At 39.2% G+C, this 23,091-nt stretch overlaps 1 protein-coding gene across 1 annotated transcript in view; it reads left to right on the top strand.

The window, feature by feature from the left end:
* Nucleotides 1-9,399: 9,399 nt before the first annotated feature.
* The window catches only part of ATIC (5-aminoimidazole-4-carboxamide ribonucleotide formyltransferase/IMP cyclohydrolase), a 30,315-nt gene continuing 16,623 nt past the window's right edge, over nt 9,400-23,091 (top strand). The window contains exons 1-7 of the mRNA XM_082689096.1: nt 9,400-9,555; nt 9,875-10,001; nt 12,666-12,742; nt 13,861-13,927; nt 18,351-18,439; nt 18,973-19,124; nt 19,454-19,610. Of these exons, the coding sequence (XP_082545222.1) occupies nt 9,537-9,555; nt 9,875-10,001; nt 12,666-12,742; nt 13,861-13,927; nt 18,351-18,439; nt 18,973-19,124; nt 19,454-19,610 (688 nt within the window). The 5' untranslated portion in view covers nt 9,400-9,536. The remainder of the gene's footprint in view (nt 9,556-9,874; nt 10,002-12,665; nt 12,743-13,860; nt 13,928-18,350; nt 18,440-18,972; nt 19,125-19,453; nt 19,611-23,091) is intronic.

Raw genomic sequence — 23,091 nt, 5'->3', positions numbered from 1 at the left:
TAAATAGTACATTAGAAATTACCTAGTTAATCCAGAAGACATTTAAAAAAGAACAAAACCACCAAGATATTAGTCAATTGGATCCAACAGTACATTAAAAGGACTATTGATCATGACAACCAAGTGGGATTTATTCCTGGGCTGCAAGGGTAGTTCAACATCCCTAAATCAATCAGTGTGATACATTACATAAATAAAAGAACAAGAACCATATGATCCTCTCAATAAATGCAGAAAAAGCATTTGACAAAGTACAGCATCCTTTCTTGATTAATACTCTTCACAGTGCAGGGATAGAGGGAACATACCTCAATATGATAAAAGCACATATGAAAAGCCCACAGTGAATATCATTCTCAGTGGGGCAAAACTGAGAGCTTCTCCCCTAAGGTCAGGAAGAGGGCAGGGATGTCCACTATCACCACTGTTTAACATAGTACTGCAAGTCCTAGCCTCAGCAATCACACAACAACAACAAAAAATAAAAGGCATCATGGGGCACCTGGGTAGCTCAGTCATTAAGCAACTGCCTTTGGCTCAGGTCATGATCCTGAGGTCATGATCCTGGGGTCCTGGGATGGAGCCCTGAATAAGGCTCTCTGCTCAGCAGAAAGTCTGCTTCTCCCTCTCCCACTCCCCCTTGCTTGTGTTCCCTCTCTCCTGGAGTCTCTCTCTGTCAAATAAATAAACAAAAACTTTAATAAATAAATAAATAAAGATTATTTATTTAAAAAAAAAAAAAAGCATCCAAACCAGCGGGGGGAGGGGGGTGAGTCAAATTTGATACTCTATATAGAAAACCCAAAATATTCCATAAAAAATCGCTAGAACTGATACAAGAATTCAGCAAGGTCACAAGACCTTGTTATATAGTATAGTACTAGAAGTCCTAGCCTCAGCAATCAGACAACAAAAAGAAATAAAAAGCATTAGAATTGGCAAAGAAAAAGTCGAACTCTCACTCTTTGCAGATGACATCAACTGTGTGGAAAACCTGAAAGACTCTACTCCAAAATTGCTAGAACTCATAGAGGAATTCACCAAAGTGGAAGGATATAAAATCAATGCACAGAAATCATGTGCATTCCTATGCAGAAGAATGAGACAGAAGAAAGAGAAATTAAGGAGTTGATCCCATTTACAATTGCACCAAAAACCATAAGATACCTAGGAATAAACTTAATCAAAAAGGCAAAGGATCAGTACTCAGAAAACTACAGAACTCATGAAAGAAATTGAGGAAGACACAAAGAAATGGAAAAACATTCCATGCTCATGGATTGGAAGAATAAATATTGTTAAAATATCTGTGCTACCTAGAGTAATCTATACATTCAATATAATCCTTATCAAAATACCATCAGCTGTTTTCACAGAGCTGGAGTAAATAATCCTAAAATTTGTATGGAACCAGAAAATATCCCAAATAGCCAGAGGAATGTTGAAAAGAAAACCAGCTTCTTAATTGTTGGCATCACAATTCTGGACTTCAAGCTCTATTACAAAGCTGTAATCATCAAGACAGTAGGTACTGGCACAAAAACAGACACACAGATCAATGGAACAGAACGGAGGATCCAGAAATGGACCCTCAACTTTATGCTCAATTAATCTTCGACAAAGCAGGAAAGAATATGCAATGGAAAAAAGATAGGCTCTTCAACAGATGATGTTGGGAAAACTGGACAGTCAGATGCAGAAGAATGAAACTGGACCATTTTCTTTATCATACACAGAATATATAAAAAATAAACTCAAAATGGATGAAAGACCTAAATGTGAGATAGGAATCCATCAGAATCCAAGAAGAGAACACAGGCAGCAACCTCTGTGACCTTGTCTGCAGCAACTTCTTGCTAAATACATCTCCAAAGGCAAGGGAAACAAAGACAAAAATGAACTATTGGGACTTCATCAAGATAAGAAGCTTTTTCACAGCAAAGGAACAGTCCACAAAACCAAAAGAAAACCAACAGAATGGGAAAAGATATTTGCAAATGTCTAATCAGATAAAGGGCTAGTATCCAAAACTTATAAAGAACTTATCAAAATCAATACCCAAAAAACAAAATATCTAGTCAAGAAATGGGTAGAAGACACATGAACAGACATTTTTCCAAAGACATACAGATGCCCAACAGACACATGAAAAAATGCTCAACATCACTCAGCACCAGGGGAAAACCACAAGGAGATACCGCCTCACACCAGTCAATATGGCTAAAATTAAGAAATCAGGAAACAACAATTATTAGCAAAGATGCAGAGAAAAAGAAGACCTCTTACACTGTTAGTGGGAATGCAAGCTAGTGCAGCCACTCTAGAAAACAGTATGGGGGTTCCTCAAAAAGTTGAAAATAGAGTACTGGCTATTATACACAACAAATAAATCATTAAACATTACATCAAAAACTAATGAGGTAGTATAATTTGGCTAATTGAACTTTGAAAATAAGGTTACCTTATGACCAAGCAATTGCACTACTAGGGATTTACCCCAAAGATACAAATACAGTGATCTGAAAGGTCACCTGCACCCCAATGTTTATAGCAGCAATGTCCACAATAGCCAAACTATGGAAAGAGCGAGCCCAGATGTCCATTGACAGATGAATGGATAATGTGAGATACACACCACACACACACACACCACACACACACACACACACACACACACACACCAGAATGCTACTCAGCCATCAAAAAAATCTTGCCATTTGCAATGATGTGAATGGAACTAGAGGGTATTATGCTAAGCAAAATAAGTCAATAGAGAAAGACAATTATCATAAGATTTTACTCACATGCAGAATTTAAGAAACAAAGAGGGGCATAGGGAAAGAGAAGAGAAAAGTAAAACAGGTTGTAATCAGAGAGGAAGACAAACCATAAGAGACTCTTAATCATAAGAAACACGCTGAGGGTTTCTGGAGGGGAGGTGGGGTAAGGGGTTGGGGTAACTGGGTGATGGACATTAAGGAGGGCATGTGATGTAATGAGCACTAGATATTATATAAGATTGACAAATCACTGAACTCTACCTCTGGAATTAATAATACATTATATGTTAGCTGAATTTAAATTTTATTTTTTTTTTAATTTTAAAAATTAGAAAGAACAAAACAAAAAGGTACACAAGACTAGAAAATAGTAAAGCTGTAGACATAAATTCAAATGTATTAGTAATAATGTTAAATGTATATGGGATAAAAAAATAACTCAAAAGGCAGAGATTGAGATTGAGTCAGGTTTGACTTTGGATAATAAATTTTGATCCATCTAAATATAATGTTATTATTCATTATTAAGTAAGTTCACATTGGAATAATAGTTCTAATAATATATTCGTAGGAGTTTCTCAAGGACAATTCTAAAGAAATCTGCCACAGAGTGGTATCAATTTCAAGTTTTTGAAAACTTTTTTTTTTTTTTTTTAACACATGGAGTTGAGGAACCGAAAGACCACAATATTGAATGGGTCATTGATGGGTACAGAGATAACCAAAATAATCCTAGAGGTTGAGGTAGAAGAATAGACTGTGAGCCTGGTACCAAAATCCCTGCAAGTAAGGACGGTGTTTATGAATTTGAGGTGAGGAAGACTAAGAGTAGAGCGCAGCAGAGCCAGATCCTTTAAGCCTCTACAGTTAATGCCTGTTATCTACTAGTTATTATTTTAGGCATTCAGGTAACTACAGAAAAATAAATCATAGTCCCTGCCTATAAAATACAATGAGATAGACAGCTTTATAAAGATGAATGCAATACAATGTAAAGATGTTATCATTAAGGTAAGCTCTGGGATTAAAGGAAGGGAAAGGATCACTGATCTGGGGACACAGTGATAAAGAAAGGCTTTAGTAGGGAAGAGCTATCTTTTTCTATCTTAGGATTAATTTATTATGACATTTTATTATTTGAAGCAGGGTAGCAGAGGTCCAGTTGCTGAGAAAGCTCTAGAAACTACAGAATACTGACGCCGTTATTTAGTCAAGGGTGAAATATAAAGGCGTCTGGGGCTAAGTAGGAATCTCCAGCCCTAGTTCTGACAAACAGGGACACAAGTGATCTAAATGTAAGTGGCAGAGGAATTCAACAGTTGGGCAGGGCTGGCCAGAAAGACCAAGATTATTAGCAAATATCTGAAAATCCAGGCAGTTATGCCTAGGAAGAATAGGATGGAGCACTGACGAGGAAGAGCCCCAATCCCAAAGCTCAAGGCCTTTTTTGGTAAATCTTTGCCCAGAATGTTCACTGTCTTCACAGTAGCTAGAGCCCCATTTTCAGTTTTAGCATCCACTGATGATTCTAGTCTAAATTAATTCCTACTATCAGAATTGCAAAACTGTGATTATTTGGGTTTAATTTCAAGTACCTTAAATACCCAGGGGAGCTAAAGTTATTGCCAAAATGAAAAAGATACCTGAAAATGTTAAATGTGACAGGAATGTGTGAGTATAATCCATTATAGTTGCCTTTAATAAGTTCATATTTAATGTCTTATTAAAATTGATATTTTCTTTTGTAAGACTTGAGAGCAACCGAGCCCAAGACCATGAATGTGAGCCTGGTGGGGAGAGGCTGAGGGAGAGGGGCAGAGAGTCTCAAACAAACTCTCCCGTCAAAGCCCGTTTCAGGGCTGGATCTCATGACCTGAGCTAAAACAAAGAGATGGACGCTTAATGGACTGTACCACCCAGACGCCTCTAAAACTGATACTTTATGCTGAGTTATATTTTATTCAATTAATGTCAAAATGATAAAAATTCCATTTGGACCATAACATTTATTTTCCAAATCAAGATACTTTTGAAGGTAGGAGTACCAAAGAACAAGAGACATAAACTGGCAAAGTCCTGGGCACTCAAATTAGCTTCTCTCTACACTCTACCTTAACTTCCCACTCACAGGACCACATGAATATGGTCCACAACCCAAACTGCTCCACCCTTAAAACTATTCTAACTAACTAAAAACTATTCTTATCTGTGCATTTGACCTACTAAAGCCTTCCTCTAGTCTTTACTTCTCTTCCCCACTCCCAGCTCAGATTTCACAGCCTATCAAGTAAATCACATTTACCAAAATACCAAAGTCCCTTGACTGGAGTTCTTTTTTTACCCTCCCAGCAAAACCCCAATCCTGGTTGAACTGACTAATCTACCTTCTTTGTGTCTGCATGAACACTATCTATTGAGCTGCTGGTGGAAAATCATCAACTTCAAGTCTCTATGAATTCATCATCACCATAAATTGGTTTCAGCATGGCCTGGCAATCTTCCTTCACCCTGGCTTCTGCTACCACCACTCTACAGAAGCTGGTATTGCCAACATCACCATTAACCTTGATAATGACAACACTGCAAATCAGAATGATGACCTTTTGGTCTTCTTATTGCCTTCTGATAATATTTAAAATAGCTGACAGCTTTTTTTGACTCTCCATCCTTGGCTTTCATGACATCTAGACCGACTTCTCACTTAAGACTTAGTCCAAAATGCTCTTCTCGTTCTGCATTTTTTTCCGTGACATATCTTTGTATGTAGGACACTACAAATTTTATATATCTGTTTGTTAATGACTGTCTTCTCCTCTGAGAACCTAAACTCCATGAGGGCAGGGATTTTTTTTTTCTTGGTCTGTTTGGCTTACCTTTGCAATCTCATTGCCCTCTAGCCTGTGCATACAAGGGCCTCAGTCAACATTTTTTGAGTGAATCTATGAGTAAGTGAATAGCATCCTTGGTAAATATTCATCAGATGAACATTTACCATAATAGCAATTTTTTATTACACTATCAGCTACTGTATTAATTACATGAAGGCTAAGCAGTTAAAATCCATATATACTCCTAGTACATTAAATGCTTTGAGCAAACTTCCTTTTTTTGGCCTTCTGACTTAGTCTATCTGCTGGCCTAATTAAGAAAGATTGTCTTCTTTCAGGCTTTAACTACTACTTTAGTGTCATTAACCTTCCAAGTTTATCTTTAGCCTCACCTCTAGTCTTACTCTGTATTTCCAAAAACTTTCTGTGTATTTTCATTCTGATGTCAATCATTATTTATATTTCAAACTCAACATTCAGAAACTCAAAATTTGTCTACCCAAACTCTCATACTGACTTCAAATAAAAATAGACACAAGCCGAACATGTTTTCTCATTTTTTAATGTTAATTATTTGCTTCACAGGCTACTCAAATGACCAAGCTAGAAACAATGCAGTTTCCCTTATTTCTTTCCATTTCATATTTCCTCTCTGCAATTGATCTCCAGGATGCTGGTTTTACCTGATTTTGTATCACACAAATCTCTCCTTTTCCATGCTTTCAAGTCTTTGGTTAGGAGTTTGTTAATGCAAAACCTTCCTAATTGGTTTCCCTGCTTCCAGATATTCAATTCATTTTTTGTATCATTCCCAAATTTACAATTTCAAAAAGCTCCATTCCCTTCAAGGAAAATGTTCAAATTTCTTAAGACGCCATAATATACTCTAACCTTTAGATAAAGAGGGTGTTGGTAGACAACACTTAATCCTATTATCCAAACTCCTGGGAATCATTTCAGATGGCAAACCACACCCACATGAGTAGATAAACCCCAGAAATAAGTTAGCCCAAAAGGATCAGTTTTACTGCTAGTGAAGTTTTACTTTACTAATTCTTAGAAGTTGGTAGGAAATCCCAGATTTAGTAATGAGATGGATTGGATAAAGGGATAAGTTTACACATGGAACAAGTAACATATAGGCCAAACAGATAATAGCACAGTTGAGGAACTGAAATCACTTTTAAATATGTTAAATGTTTAGATACAGTAGTCCCCTCTTATCCACAGAGAAAACATTCCAAGACCTCTGGTGGATACCTCAAACCACAAATAGTACTTACTGAACCCTGTATATAATATGTTTTTTCCTCTACATAAGAATGATAACGTTAAATTTATAAATTAGTCACAGTCAGAGATTAACAACAATAACTAATAATAAAATAGAACAATTGTACAGTAAGAATAGTTATACAAATCTAGTTCTTTCAAAGTGTCTTACTATACTCACCCTTGTGATGATGTGAGATGATAAAATGCCTTGGGACAACATGAGGACAAAGATGTAGCAATCCTGATGTAGAGTTAGGCTACTGTTGGCCTTCCGCTGATTCGTCATGAGAAGGATCATCGGCTTCCCTACAGCAGTTGACCAAGGATAACTGAAACTGTGGAAAGCGAAACCACAAATAAGGTGGAACTACTGTATAAAAAGATGATCTCTGGGTCTTCAACTTTCTTTTGGAGGGATGTGAAGTAAGAAGTGAAGAAATTAAAATGTAATCGCTATGGTGCATACATGTTCTTTTCTATCTGAAACAGTAATGCTAGTGATAACACTTTGAGGGATAAATTCAAGTCTTTGTGGGAGCTTCTTCCATTTCTCATATACTAGCTTGCTTATGACCAGCATTTTTAAGGAGGATGTACTCTGAGATAAACAGAGAGATAAACATTTATTCAACTACATCAGGGGAATGAACCATGAAGGAGATTACAAATTCTTTATTACTCTTACCAGTCACTTCACAGTTTATACTTTCAATAGATTAATTTACTTCTTACAATCTGAAGAAGCCTGCAGAACAAACATTATGTCCATATTACAGACAAGGTAACTACAGTCCCTAAAGTTGGAATGATGTGGCCACAAAGTTAGCCAAAAATTCATTTCCTCATCTTGCATTAACAAGGTAATTATCAGGTCTGAACTTTAAAACTATGGAGGGATTTGTCAGAATTCATTTCAGTGAACATCTTTTCATGAAAAAGTTGTGCCTTGGTCTGGAACCCACAGTTCATTCTTTCCTAGTATATATGACACCTTTCTGAAAGACTCTGCAAAAATTGGTTTAATCCTGGGGGTGCCTGGGTGGCTTAGTGAGTCTCAGGATCCTAGGATCCAGCCTCACATCGGGTTCTCTGCTCAGCAGGGAACCTGCCTCCCCCTGTCCCTCTGCCTGCCTCTCTGTCTACCTGCACTCACTCGCTCTCGCTCTCTCTCTGCCAAATAAATAAATAAAAAGTATTTTTAAAAAATAGGTTTAATCCCATTTTTTTCTTTATATTGATATCTTCTCATTGTACCTATGTCTCTATACTTTCTTTCTGTCGTGAGCCCCTTAAGGACAGTGAATAGGTAATATTCATCTATTTCTTTCTGACACTGTATTTCTGCCATTTAGGCAGAAAGGTCTCAATAAATATTCATTAAATTAAATATTTGAAATTCACATGCAGGAAAAGTATCCAATGCCTAAATACTATTTATTTTCCTCTTATCACTTTTCTCAGCTTTTCTCTGCTTTCTACTTTCTACAAAAACCTAATGGTGACTGGGCAGGGAAATTCAAAGTTGGCAAACACAAACTGAAGACACTGATAATTTTTCTTTTAGAAATGAGAAATATTCAGAGCAAGAAGTTCACAAATTCAAAAGTTATAAAACAGAGCTCTTGATTCTAGCCAGTAAGTATTCATTTGGGGAAGTTAAGAGACTGGAAGAATTACAGAGGGTAACAAGAAAAACACACATTAGTAACATACAGGTAATAAGAAAAAAGACTCCTTTCTGCAGCTGCAAGCCCCAGACTAAGAATAAAATACAGTACTATTTTGTAATATAATTCTATTAAGGAACGTTTTTTTTAAAAATCTCCGTCAACAGCAATACGTATTTATTTTGTGGCGAAGTGTCTTTTTTTTTTTTTTTTTTTAAAGAAACAAGTGTGCAGTTTTCCTTTTCCTGTTTTTAATGAATTTAGAAAGGTGTTCCCTCTACCCCCTTAAACCATTCTTTTTCCTTTCACCCAGGCTTGAGTCAAATATTATTTACTGATCCAAGACACCATCTTTAAGCAGATTTCGGTCTATCCCATAACGTGGAATCAAAAACTTAGAGGAATATCAATTTCACTTTGTTTTTACTCTATTACGTGAGCTGTGGGCTTAACCTTTCATCATTGGGTCTTCGGTTTATTTCTTTTTTAGTCTGTTAAAATGGGAGTGGATGATTGCCTAGATGCTTTCTACCTTTTCGGCTGTAGGAATTATTTCTGGTGTTGCTCTTGTTTTCTGCACTAGTGTTTTCACACTTCTCAGCTGCCTTCCAGCTTCGGGGGACAGGCCCGCCCCGGGGAGCAGGAATTTGCCCCTGAGATCCCGCAGCCACCTCACCTCCGCGAGAAAAGACTAGTCGCGCTCAGAATAGGAGCCTGGGGCGGAGATCCCTTCAGGTTCCGACCTAAGAAAGCCAGCTGCAACCTCCCTCCCGCCTTCCCTTCAGCCCCGAGGCTCAAGTTCCACGCCCAAGCTAGAACAGGGCGGGGCTCCGGCGGGGCGGCCGGGTCACGTGGCAGGTCAGGTGACCGCCCGCCGCGTCCCGCTGCCTGCCCGCGCGCGCGCGCGTCTTAGCCACTCGGCGCCCCTCCGCACGTGGCGTTGCCGCTGCCGCCCCCGCTTGGCCCTGACCCCGCCGCCCGCAGCCATGGCACCCAGCCAGCTCGGTGAGCTTCCCCCACGCGCCCTCCCGGAGCCCGGCCCGCGGCGCCCCGGCCCCCCCCTCCCGTCAGCCCCCGGGCGTCCCGAGTCCGCAATGGCGGCGCCGAGCGGTGCAGCGTGACTAGGAGTCCCGCGGCCCGTTGGCTTTTGCTGGGCTTGCGGGTGTGTGACCCGGGAGGAGGCCCCAACCTGGGCCTGGCCACTGTGGGTCGCCGTGATGGCCTCGAGATTCGCGACTGTCCTCCCTTCCGCCCCCACCACCCAAGGCCTTGTAGGTCTTCATGTCCTGTACTGCGAGTGATGAGAAAAAATGTCTTGTTGCAGCCTTATTTAGTGTCTCTGACAAAACGGGCCTCGTGGAATTTGCCAGAAACCTAACTTCTGTTGGTTTGCATCTGATCGCCTCTGGAGGGACTGCAAAAGCTCTGAGGGAGGCGGGCCTGGCAGTCAGGTAAGGCACAGCGGAGTTCTTGGCTCCCTGCAGTCGGAGCGCAGTGTGATGCAGCCCACCGGAGAGTCAGTCTCCTGGGCACAGTGAGCAAGAGACGTCATTTCCCCCATCCCGCCCCGCTTCACCCCTTACAGAAGAGGCAGGTGGGGCTCAGAGAGCTGTAGTAACTTGTGCTCAAGGTAACAGTTCAGTGAGGACTTCAGTTCGGGGTTGGAACCCCCGGACTCCCCATTTCAGAGCCCTCCGTCTCAGCCACTTCCTAGGGCACATTAATTGAGGAGGGCCCTTGGTGATTAAAGAAAAACTCCAGTTAAATGAGTCACATGATCTCTTGTGACTGGCTCTCAGTGAAGCTGTTGACAGCGTTAGGATTCAAGTCTCCCTGTGTTCCCTTACTATCCCTGTAAGTTATTTGAAGGCACAAGTCTGAACCCACAAGCTGTTGGTTACCTGGGTAAGTGATGGAAAGAGGGAATGAGCAAAAGGAGTGTCAGACTGCCATTCCTGACCTCACAGAGCTGGCATTCTGGTTGGAGAGGGGGTCACGACTGAGGGGTAGAAAATGAAAAAGGCTATAGGACAGCTCTGATGAATGGCAGTGGCACTTCAGTGGACACACCCACTCCTGAAATCTGTTTCAACAAAAAAGTGAAAGATCTGTCTGCTTTTGTTGCCAGTGAAAAATGTTGCTGCTTGCCCCCTGGGACAGATTTTTTTAATGGTATAATTCTGCCTTCTGTGGGCAGTACACAGCTTTCCTAAATTTGACAAGTTGAAATGGCAAGAATGCCTTCCCTTACTTACTAAATAAAGGCTTTATATTTTCCAAAGTTTTCTTGCATCATCATTTTGATGTTCTCCTAAGAGCCCTGTAAGAATCATGAGAGGCAGGTCAGTCTTTTCTGAAGAGCAGCAGAGTGAGAATCCAAAATCTAGACTGGAGCACGTTGGATGCTATAGTAGTTGGATCCTTCGGTTTAAGCAAACTCCTTCTGTAGCCTGTTTTCCTCCACCAAACTGTATTATGGAAATATTATGGGTATAATAAAACTTAAAATAATACAATGAGCCTTTCTGTTGCATATCCATTCCTCAGTTTAAAAATTTATAAACTGTTAAGTCTTGTTTGATCTGTACCTCTGCTAACTCCTTGCTTGCCAATTGTAGCTATGTATTTCTTAAAAATTAGGAATGTAAATGTATTTCTCTCCTGTTAAAGTATAAAACTGTTCACACGTACACACACACATACTCACGTAATCCTTAAGACAACTTTTTGGTGTAGGTATTATTATCTCCCTTTATAAAAAAGGAAACTTGAGGCACAAAACAGTTAGATAACTTGTCCAAGTTCATACAACTAACACAGCTAATAAAATGCATAGCCAAGATTCTATGCTAGGAAGTTAACCTGGAGGTCTGAGGTAAACTGATGAGATTTTAGTTGGTGACTGTACAGCAGTGAGCACACAGAATTCTCTGAAGACTGCACCTGTTGCATGCAGGTTCTGAAATCTAAAGATGCAGCAAGCTTTTTAATTACCCCACCTGATTTTTCATTCTAAGAGTACATCTCCCTTCTTTGATTTAGCAATTATCTTCTTTTGGAGGAACTGGAGTTTATTTCATGAATGCCGGGAAAGGGAATTTTGAATTGGACACCCGGCTGTCACCAGTTTTTTTGTTTATTGGAAATTTGTGAGCCCTTGGTCAGATACAGTCATCTGCCAATGGGTCTTAATAGGATACTACCCAGGAAATTCTATACCCTATTGGAATTTGCTGCTTTAAAATATTTGTTGGTTTTTGTTTTTTGTTTTTTTTTTTTTTTACTACAAAGGCCATGTATGTTGGTTGTAGAAATTGTGAAAATTGTAAAGAAGATAATAAATAGCTTAAAATTTTGTTGAACATGTTGATGTGCTTTCTTCCAATTGCTTATAAACATATTTATTTTTTAGCTTATACAGAAGATAATTTTGCTTCTTGACTTTGTTCACCTAACATTGTTGGCATTTTTTCATGACATTAAAATTTGCTTGTAAATCACCTGGGCGCATGGGAATTCATGCCAGTGTGGTGATCTGAATTGATATTTAAGTATTGCCTTGCGTTTGACCCTTTGTCATATTTTGCAATTATTTTTTCCTGCTTAATTTTTTTTCGGTGTAAAACTTAACATTTTACATAGACAGATCTACTAATCTTTTGTTTAATGTTTTGAGCACATTCCTCATGTATTGAATTTTGGTAGTTCTGTGATTTTTTTTTTTAAATGCTCAAACCTTTGATTCATTGGGAATTTATTTTTATATGAGCTAAACCAGTATTTTAGTACTAACACCACCTTACTAAAACACAGTCTCTTATTTCCCCATTCATTTGATTTGCAATCTTTACATTTGTTTAATCGTGAAGATAAATGCTTGTTTTTACTTTAGTCTGTTTCTGAAACAAAGATGTTTTTAGTGGTTTTTGTATAGATTACTATAAATTACTTCTCAACTGAATGTATGGCATATGATTCAGTTTCTGAACTCTGAAGATTCAGGCTCTGGAAAATTCTCCCAAATGAGGACAGTAAATGTAATAGAAAATTTGATTTAGAATTGTGTATAATGACAGTTCAGCAGAAACAGCAGTATTCTGTTCATCTATTTTCAGAGATGTCTCTGAGCTGACGGGATTTCCTGAAATGTTAGGGGGGCGTGTGAAAACCTTGCATCCTGCTGTCCATGCTGGTAAGTGTTTGGTACTTTTCAATTTCAAACAATCAGTGGTCTTCAGGAATATTTTGGTTGATCATTTTGTAGAATAAATGAGGAAAAAGGCAGGTCATAAGCTTAGAAAATTTTCTGTGAGTCTATATTGGTTTCATCACATTTGCTGCTAAAATTTATAATTCATTAGAACATGTTTAAAATCTAGTTTGCCTTATTATGCGAAGGAATCACATTGTTTTCCTCGCCTCTTTATTAGTCCTGACCTGATAACTAATTTAGAGTGATATTTTCTGCTGGAGTTAGTGAAAATATTTCAGTTGCGTGTGTGAAAAGACTTTTATTATAGTGCAAACTTAGAATAAAGTATTACAGTGTAACTGACTTCTTTAAGATTTATCTGTTTTAAAGAGAGCATGCACAGGTGTGCTTGTGTGGGGAGAGGGGCAGGAGGGGGGAGAGAATTTCAAGCAGACTGCCCAAGGAGCATGAGCCAAACAAGGGGCTCAGTCCCAGGGCCCTGAAATCATGACCTGAGCTGAAATCACAAGTCAGACGTTCAACTGACTGAGTTTCCCAGGTCCCCTTGTAACGGACTTTAAAGGAATTCTTTTTCATAGTGCTCATCTGAGAGAACAAATTACACATCAGCCAAAAATGGTGAGAAACAGATATATTGCTAATTTTCTAGTTAAAGTAAAATTTGGCAGAATAAAAGGCTGTTACGCTGAGGAGGATCATCAGATAAGCCATTTACTTATACTTGTGAGAATACATAGATGCATGGAACTGGTAACAGTTAAGTGAAAATTCTTTCACGTTTTGTTGCTTTAAAAAAGGTGAGTAAGGGGGGAGCACCTGGCTGACTCATTGGAGTATATGGCTCTTGATCTTGGGGCTGTGAGTTCAAGCCCCACATAGGGTATAGAGATTACTTGAAAATGAAAAATCTAAAAAAAAAAGGGGGGTAATAACTGATACAAGAGCTTTTAAAACGTACTGTAAAATTTTAACTATTTTTCAGTCTTCTTGATTAGGCAGTACTGGAGGCTTTAACTTGATTGGTGAGACCGTGTTGGAAAGAAGTATCTTATTCTGATGTGTTTTTTGAATCTAATACTTTAACTTTATTAAATTAGGAATCTTGGCTCGTAATATCCCAGAAGATAATGCTGACATGGCCAGACTTGATTTCAGTCTTATAAGGTAAAAATTGGAAGTTAAAAAAAATTTTTTTTTTTTAAAGATTTTATTTATTTATTTGGCAGACAGAGATCACAAATAGGCAGAGAGGCAGGCAGAGAGAGAGGAAGGGGAAGCAGTCTTCCTGATGAGCAGAGAGCCCGATGCGGGGCTCGATCCCAGGACCCCGGGATCATGACCCGAGCCAAAGGCAGAGGCCTCAACCCACTGAACCACCCAGGTGCCCCATGGAAGTTAAAATTTTAATACGTTAAGGATCAGACAATAAGTATGCTAGACCTGGTGCCCTCCCTTTTAAGACCAAGATTAACATCAGTTTTAGTTTCCCATTCACTCACTATAAACATTTATTGAATACTCTCTGTATGACATTGTACATACATAAGCATTTTTTTTTAAAGATTTTATTTGTTTATTTGACAGAGGGTGAGAGATCACAAGTAGGCAGAGCAGCAGGCAGAGAAGGAGGGGAAAGCAGGATCCCCACTGAGCAGAGAGCCTGATGTGGGGCTTGATCCCAGGACTCTGAGATCATGACCTGGGCTGAAGGCAGAGGCTTAACCCACTGAGCCACCCAGGTGCCTCGTACATACTTAAGCATTTTTAATTTTGCCAATTATATATTAGTAAAATTCATAATTAAACTAAAAAAAAAAGAATTTTTTTTCAAAGATTTTATTTGGCAGAGACCACATAGAGAGGCAGGCAGAGAGAGAGAAGGCAGCAGGTTACCTGCTAAACAGACAGCCCAACGAGGGGCTCAATCCCAGGACCCTGAGATCATGACCTGAGCCAAGGGCACATGCTTAACCCACTGAGCCACCCAGGTGCCCCAGAAAAGAACCTTTTTTTAAGGAAGCTATGACATAAATGTTGGTACATATTAACAATGTAGTTATTTGCATAAAAATACAGTTTCTTTTTAGTGTATATAACTTCATTGATATGACATATATAATTTCCCAAATTAAAATCTATAATTCAGTAGTATTAGTATATTTAGAATTGTGCAGCCATCACCACAGTTAATATTAGAACATATTCATCACCCCCCTCCCCAAAAAATCCCCATACCCATTAGCGTTCATTCTTCATTTCCCCTAAAACCTCCAACCCTATGCGATCATAGTCTTTTCTGTCTCTCTGGATTATCTATACACAGCATTTCATACCAGTGGAATCATATAATGTGTGGTCTTTGTGACTGACTCCTTTACTTGTTTTCAAGATTCATTCATGTTCTAATGTTTCAGCACTTTTTTATTATTATTATTACTGAAAACCCATTGTATGGATGTACCCCATTTTATTAGTTCATCAGCTGATGGGCATTTGCATTGTTTCCACATTTTGGATATTAGAAACAGTGCAACCATGATCATTCATGTAACAAGCTTTTGTGCGGACAATATATTTTCATTCTTCTTGGTTATATACCTAGGAGTGGAATTCCCTGGTCATCTGATAAGTATGTTTAACCTTTCCAGCAGCTGCCAGATTATTTTCCAGTGTGCTGCATCATTTTACATTGCCTACAGTCGTATAGGAAGTTTTTCCGCATCCCCACCAACATCTTTTGCCCATGATGGCTGGCATGTCGTTGTGATTATTACTGGCTTTCCTAGTGACTGAGCATCTTGTCATATGTTCATTGGCCATTTTTGTACCTGTTGAGAAATGTGCATTTTAATCCTTTGCCCATTTTTTTATTATTTCTCATTTTATTATTGAATTCTAAGGGGTCATTTTTTCCCATTCTATGGGTTATCTTTTGTTTATGGTGCCCTTTGACCATCATAAAACCTTTAAATTTTGGCAATGTCCATTTTATCTATTTTTCTTTTGTTGCTTATGTTTTTGTTGTATCTAAGAAGCAATGGCATAATCCAGGATAGTGAAGTTGTAAGAGTTTTTTAGTTGTAGTTTTTATGTTTAGGTCTTTGATTTTTTTCTTTATTTTTGTTATTTTCTTACTTTTTTTTTTAAGATTTTTATTTATTTGGCAGAGAAATCACAAGTAGGCAGAGAGCCGGGGGTAGAGGAGGCTCCCCACTGAACAGAGAATCAGATGCGGGGCTCGATTCCAGGACCCCGAGATCATGACCTGAGCTGAAGGCAGAGGCTTAACCCTCTGAGCCACCCAGGCACCCCTGATTTTTTTTTTTAAGTTACTTTTTATATATGAGTTGGGGGTCCAGCTTCATTCTTCTGAATGTGACTGTCCATTTGCCCCAGCATCATTTGTTGAAAAACTTCTTTCCCCCATTGAATGGTCTTGACACAGTTGAACTGTATCTGTCATGCTGGCATCATATCATTGTATCTTTGTGGCGATACTGAAACTGAGAAGTGTGAGTCCTCTAACTTCTTTTTTGAGATTGTTTTGTATTGAGGGTCCTTTGCATTTCAGTGTGAATTTTAGGATCAGGTTGCCCATTTCTGCAAAAAAACAGAGCCTTTGGCTCAGGTCATGATCTCAGGGTCCTGGGATCGAGCCCCACATTGGGCCTTCTGTTCAGCAGCTTGCCTGCTTCCCCTTTTCCCTCTTCCTGCCTCTCTACCTACTTATGATCTCTGTCAAATAAGAGTTTCCTAGAGATTGTGTTCAGTCTGTGTATCAATTTCAGAGGAGGTTGCTGTCCTAATATTACGTGTTCTGGTCATAAACAAGGATGCCTTTCTATCTGCTTAGATTTCTTTAATTTCTTTCAACAACGTTTTCTACTTTTTAGCATACAAGTCATATGCTTTTGTTAAATTCTTTAACTTTTTTTTTGTGGTTTTTGATGCTACTCTTAGTAAAATTGTTTTTTTAATTTCTCTTTGGGTTATTCGTTGCTAATGTACATAAATTCACTTAATCATATGTTCTGTAACCTTGGCTGAACTCAGTACTAATTGTTTTTTTTGTTAAATCCCTTAGGATTTTCTATATACAAGATCATGCCACAGGTTAATAGAGATAGCTTTACTTTTTCTTTTCCAATCTTGATGCCTTTTTTTAAATTTGCTTTGTTAATTGACCTGCTAAAACCTCTAGTACAGTGGTAAGGGTAGACATCCTTGTCTTGCTCCTGAGCTTAGGGGAAAGCATTCAGTCTTTCACCTTTAAATAGAATGTTAGCTGTAAGTTTGGGGATTTTTCTTAAATACCTTTTATTATGTTGAGCAAGTTCTCTTCTATTAATTTTTTGAGTCTTTTTATCATGAGTGGGTGTTCAGTTTTGTCAGATGCTTTTTATGCATCTGTTGAGGTGCTCAGGTGGTTTTTGTCCTTTGTTTTATTGAAATGGCCTCTTACATTAACTGGTTTTTAGATGCTAAGCTAAGCCTACATTCCTCGGGTAAGCCATATTTGGTTGTAGTATATGTGCTTTTTAATATTTTGTTGGTTTCAGTTTGCTAGTATTTCGTTGAGGATTTTTGTGTCAGTATTCATAAGATACTGGTTTATATTTTTATTGCGACATTTTGTCTGGTTTTGATACCAGGATTGTAGACATTGCAAGTGTTCCTCTTCTGTTTTTTTGTTTTGTTTTGTTTTGTTTTGTTTTGTTTTAATTAGTTTTTACTAGTTGTGCTTATTTCCCTGGGAGTGAACTTGCCCACAGAGCTCCTCACATTGCAGGCCTAAGCATGGAACTCTCCTAGTTGTTAATTTTATATTCTGTATTTTACAAATTACTCTTTTGGACGTCCTGTTAACATCATTGTGTATGATCTCTCTGAAGACAAAACAAGCAAAGAAACAAATATTTCACCCTTAGAATGGTCTGTCATTTTTCATCATTGTACATGACCCATCAGAAATAGAATCTAAAATTGAATGTTGTACATAAACGTGATTATATTCTAAAATGAGGATGTTATCTGTAGTCTTATATTTTGCACTTCTTTTAAAATTGTTAAATATGCTTTTTGATGGCTGAATTATATAATGGGTAGCTAAGTTTACCCAGGCAGTAATGTTGCAGTATGTTTTGAAGGAAGTAATGTTTTGAGAGCTCTTGTTGACCAAAGCCACTTTTTTTTTTTTTTAAAGATTTTATTTATTTATTTGACAGAGATCACAAGTAGGCAGAGAGGCAGGCAGAGAGAGAGGGGAGGAAGCAGGTTCCCTGCTGAGCAGAGAGCCCGATGCGGGACTCGATCCCAGGACCCTGAGATCATGACCTGAGCCGAAGGCAGCGGCTTAACCCACTGAGCCACCCAGGCGCCCGACCAAAGCCACTTTTATTGACTATGTTATGCAACAGTGGGAGTTCCTGACATTTCAGTATATTTTTTAGAATTCTAAAATGCTAGGATTATAGTTTATGTTTTAGGTTTTTAGACTCTTCAATCACATTAAAGCTAGTGACTAACTTATATGTAAACCCCATTAAATTTGCATTTCTAACAACAGCTGAATTCCTTTTTGGTTTAGAGTTGTCGTCTGCAATCTGTATCCCTTTGTGAAGACAGTGGCTTCTCCAGATGTAACTGTTGAACAGGCTGTTGAGCAGATTGATATTGGTAAGTCAGCAAAACCATATTTGAAGACTGATATGGGAGGATTACTTACATTTTATTTAATTTATTTATTTTTCAAATATTTAAATTTTTTATTAAAGATTTTATGTATTTGAGAGAGAGAGAGCGTGCGTGCGCGTGCAAGCACAAGCAGCAGGGGGAGCAGGGGGTGAGGAACAAGCAGATCCCACCCCGAGCCTAGAGCCTGATATGGGGCTTGATCTCACAGCCCTGATATTCACGAACTGAGCCACTCACACACCCCAAACACTCTTTATATTTTAAAATAGATTTTGTTTTGATGTTCGCCAAGAATCAGAACATTGAGGGAGCAGGAAATCATTACTGCTCCCAGATTGTGTTCTGGGGTAATTGTAATTCGTCTATATTTTCTAAGCTATTTCTTTGTGTAGAGATTCATCTGGGGTATGTTCTCTACATTTTTTGAGTCAAAAATTAGAAGTATGTTTACATTGACTTTATTTGAACGAGGTTAAGCTCATATGGAAATACAAATTGTCTTTTGTTCTCACAAGGCGGAGTAACCCTACTGAGAGCAGCAGCCAAAAACCATGCTCGGGTGACAGTAGTATGTGAACCCGAGGACTATGCAGCTGTGTCCACAGAGATGCAGAGCTCCGACAGCAAAGACACCTCCTTGGAGACCAGACGTCAGTTAGCCTTGAAGGTAGGGATGCACTTTTATCCAGTGCTGTGTGTGTCAAACCAAATGGTATTCAGTTTTCAGTAGATCTCCTTGGAGCTGTTACCCTTTTTCTATAAATGAAGAGACCCAGATATTACAGAGGTAACGTCAAAAAGATTGAAAGAGCCTTGGAGAAAAAGATTGGAAGAGCCTCAGAGAGAATGATTCATTGTTTTTAGTGTTACTGAGTGTCTTTTCCTGCACAGTCATGTGTGGGCAAGGAGTGTAGTTTGTTGTGTGCTACCTAAAACCCTCTTGTTCCCACTTTGGTAAGTGCTGCTGGTGTTCCACAAAACTTACACTTTTTGTAGGCCTTCACTCATACGGCACAATATGATGAAGCAATTTCAGATTACTTCAGGAGACAGTATAGTAAAGGAATATCTCAGATGCCTTTGAGGTATGGAATGAACCCTCATCAGACTCCTGCCCAGTTATACACGCTGAAGCCCAAGCTTCCCATCACAGGTAAAGGCTTTGTGTTACGTGGCATAGTTTGCTATGTCAGGGTGGGGGGGGGGCGCTATGCGTTTCTTTCTCTTTATTGTATCTGATGTGTTTCACGTTGAGAAGATAAAATAAATTACATAATGTGAAGATAAAATACATAATGCCTTTTATAGCCATCTGCAGTATGAGGTGCCAGGTAGACTTGTGAATGAAAACTGTTGAGATAATTAGGGGTTCTGGAGAGAGGTCAGGGTGGAGATAGAGTTTGGAATGTCTTTGGCATGTGAATGATTTTAGAGATGTGGAACAGGAAGGATAGATTTCATAGACTGAGGTTAAGCAGTGAAGGAACCAGTAGAGGAAAACAAGGCCGGAAAACCTGCAGCGTTTCAACTGGTTTGGAATGCTACTGAGAACAGAAAAGTGACTGTTTAATCTGGGAAAAATTGCAAGAACAGTTACCTTGGAATGATGGACCTGGAAGTCCCACTGAAGTGGGCCAAATTAGGAATGTGAGGTTAGGAAATAACAATAATAAAGGTAATTCTTTGGACAGAAAAGTTAATTAGGACTTCCAAGGGTCTATAGAAAAATTAAGAGACTTTTCACTCTTTTGTTCTCTTTTACTCTTGGGGGGGGATGTAATGGGTGCACAGGGCAGGGAGAGGATTTTGGGTATGAAGATTTTGAAGGCCCAAGCATTGGTAGGAGGGCTGGCCTTGGGTGACAGCAGGGACAGCTTTCTTCATGTATTGTGAAGGCAAAAACAGAGCGCACTGGTCGGTACATTTGGTGGTGGGAAGATGTAGGTACTCGGGTCTCTTCTCCTTGTTAGCAACTGAGGGAGAGGAGGAGCAGGGAGCAATGTCAGATTTGAGGAGAATCTGAAATACTCCTTCCCCTTCTCATTTGCTGGATCAAGTTCTATTTTTTCTCTATTTCAGATACATTTTGAATCTTTTCTAACACCATGGAAGTCTGCACAGTGACCCCCAACGTCTCCCAGACTGCAGTAGTCTAACTGCTCTCTGCTTTACTGTCTTTTCTATTCACAGCAGAGGAATCATAAACATGTAAATCAAATGATGGTAGCCCTGAAACCATCCTTTGGCTTTCCCTCCCACTTAAATGCCTCTGCATGCCCTGCAGACACTGTTATCTGACTGTTCTTCCTTGATAACCATCTCCTCTCCACTGTACCCCCGGGGCCTGTTTTCCTTTTGGTCAGCAGGCCCAGTGTCTGTGGCCTTTCCTGTGGTCTTCAAGGTCTCACTCCCTTGTCATTCAGATCTCAGCTTTAAGTCCCTTCCCCGAGAAGCTTTCTGTGATCACCTAGATTGAAGTAGCTGCCCATCACACTTTTATCACAACACTACTTTGCTGCATTTATTTATGTCTTAGTCCTCTCCCATTTGATTATCTTTCCCTGAGAGCAGAAGCCTTGTCAGTCTTTGTTCATTGCTTCTTGTTTGTTCATTGCTGCATTCTCAGTACTTAGAATATTATTTGGCGTGTTCCCTAAGTATTTATTGAAGGAGTAGTCAGACGTTTTGCATGAATTTTTACTTTTAGAATTTATTAAAACAGGAAATTCTGCTATTTTATCTGCTGTTATTTCCTGCTTATACTATTTCTCATTTAGATTCTGAGGCAAGAAATACTTCCATGTACTTTCATTTCCCTTGTTTTTCATTTTCAAAGCTCTTTCATTGGTGTTAGTCAAAGGAACTGTTTTTTTAGGTACTTTTATTTTTTTTAAGATTGACTTAAAAGTCTTTTTTTTTCTTTTCAGCGTAACAGTATTCATTATTTATGCACCACACCCAGTGCTCCATGCAATCCATGCCCTCCCTAATACCCACCACCTGGTTCCCCCATCCTCCCACCCCCCACCCCTTCAGGACCCTCCGATTGTTTTTCAGAGTCCATAGTCTCTCATGGTTCACCTCCCCTTCCAATTTCCCTCAACTCCCTTCTCTCAATCTCCCCATGTCCTCCATGTTATTTGTTATGCTCCACAAATGAGTGAAACCATATGATAATTGACACTCTCTGCTTGACTTATTTCACTCAGCATCTCTCCTTCAGTCCCGTCCATGTTGCTACAAAAGTTGGGTATTCCTCCTTTCTGATGGAGGCATAGTGTATATGGACCACATCTTCCTTATCCATTCGTCCTTTGAAGGGCATCTTGGTTCTTTCCACGGTTTGGCGACCGTGGCCATTGCTCCTATAAACATTGGGTTACAGATGGCCCTTCTTTTCACTACATCTGTATCTTTGGGGTAAATACCCAGTAGTGCAATGGCAGGGTCATAGGGAAGCTCTATTTTTAATTTCTTGAGGAATCTCCACACTGTTCTCCAAAGTGGCTGCACCAACTTGCATTCCCATCAACAGTGGATTTACAAGTCTTTTTTTAAGACTTAATTACAAAGACTCCCCGCACGAGCTGGGGAGAGGGGCAGAGAGAGAGAGAAAGAAGCAGACTCCCCACTGAATGCAGAGCCCGATGCAGGGCTCAATCCCATGACCCTGAGATCATGACCTGAGCTGAAATCACGAGTTAGGCATATACACATCCAGTGGAATATTACTCAGTCATAAAAAAGAACAAAATCTTGGCCATTTACAATGACATGGTTGGAACTAGAGGGTATTATGCTAAATGAAATGAGTCCAAGAAAGACAAATATCATATGATTTTACTCATGGAATTTAAGAAACAAAACATGAACATAAGGAAAGGGAAGGAAAAATAAAATAAGACAAAAACAGAGAGGCAAACCATGAAAGACACTTAACTGTAGGAAACTGAGGATTGCTGGAAGGGAGGTGGGTAGGGGGCTGGGGTAACTGGGTGATGAACATTAAGGGGGGCACTTGAAGTAATGAGTACTGAGTATTCTGTGTGGTTAGTGAATCACTAAATTCTGTCTCTGAAACTAATATAATACAGTACATGATAATGTATTATATGTATATAAAATAATATAGTATATGTTAATTAAATTGAATATAAGTAAAAAATTTTTTAAAAGAGTTGGATGCTTAACCATCCAGGCATCCCCTTGTTTTTGTTTTTGTTTTTTTTTTTTAATATTTTATTTATTTATTTGACAGACAGAGATCATTAGTAGGCAGAGAAGCAGGCAGAGAAAGAGGAGGAAGTAGGTCCCTGCTGAGCAGAGAGCCTGATGTGGGGCTCGATCCCAGGACCCTGGGATCATGATCTGAGCTGAAGGCAGAGGCTTAACCCACTGAGCCACCCAGGCGCCCCTCCCCTTGTTTTTTATAATAGACTTTATGAAGTAGTTTTAGATTTACAGAAAAATATCTCAGAAAGTACAGAGTTCCCAGACATTCCCTCCGTCTGGATCTCCTCTCCCCAGTCCCCCCCCCCCGCCCGCCTTTTTATTTTTTAAGATTTTATTGGACAGAGATCAAAAGTAGGCAGAGAGGGGGAGTGGAGAAGCAGGCTCCCTGCTGAGCACAGAGC

The sequence above is a fragment of the Mustela nivalis genome, assembly GCF_964662115.1.
Source record: "Mustela nivalis genome assembly, chromosome: 11".
Lineage (NCBI taxonomy): Eukaryota > Metazoa > Chordata > Mammalia > Carnivora > Mustelidae > Mustela > Mustela nivalis.
Note: the sequence above shows the minus strand (reverse complement) of the source record. Positions and strands in the feature narration are given on the sequence as shown.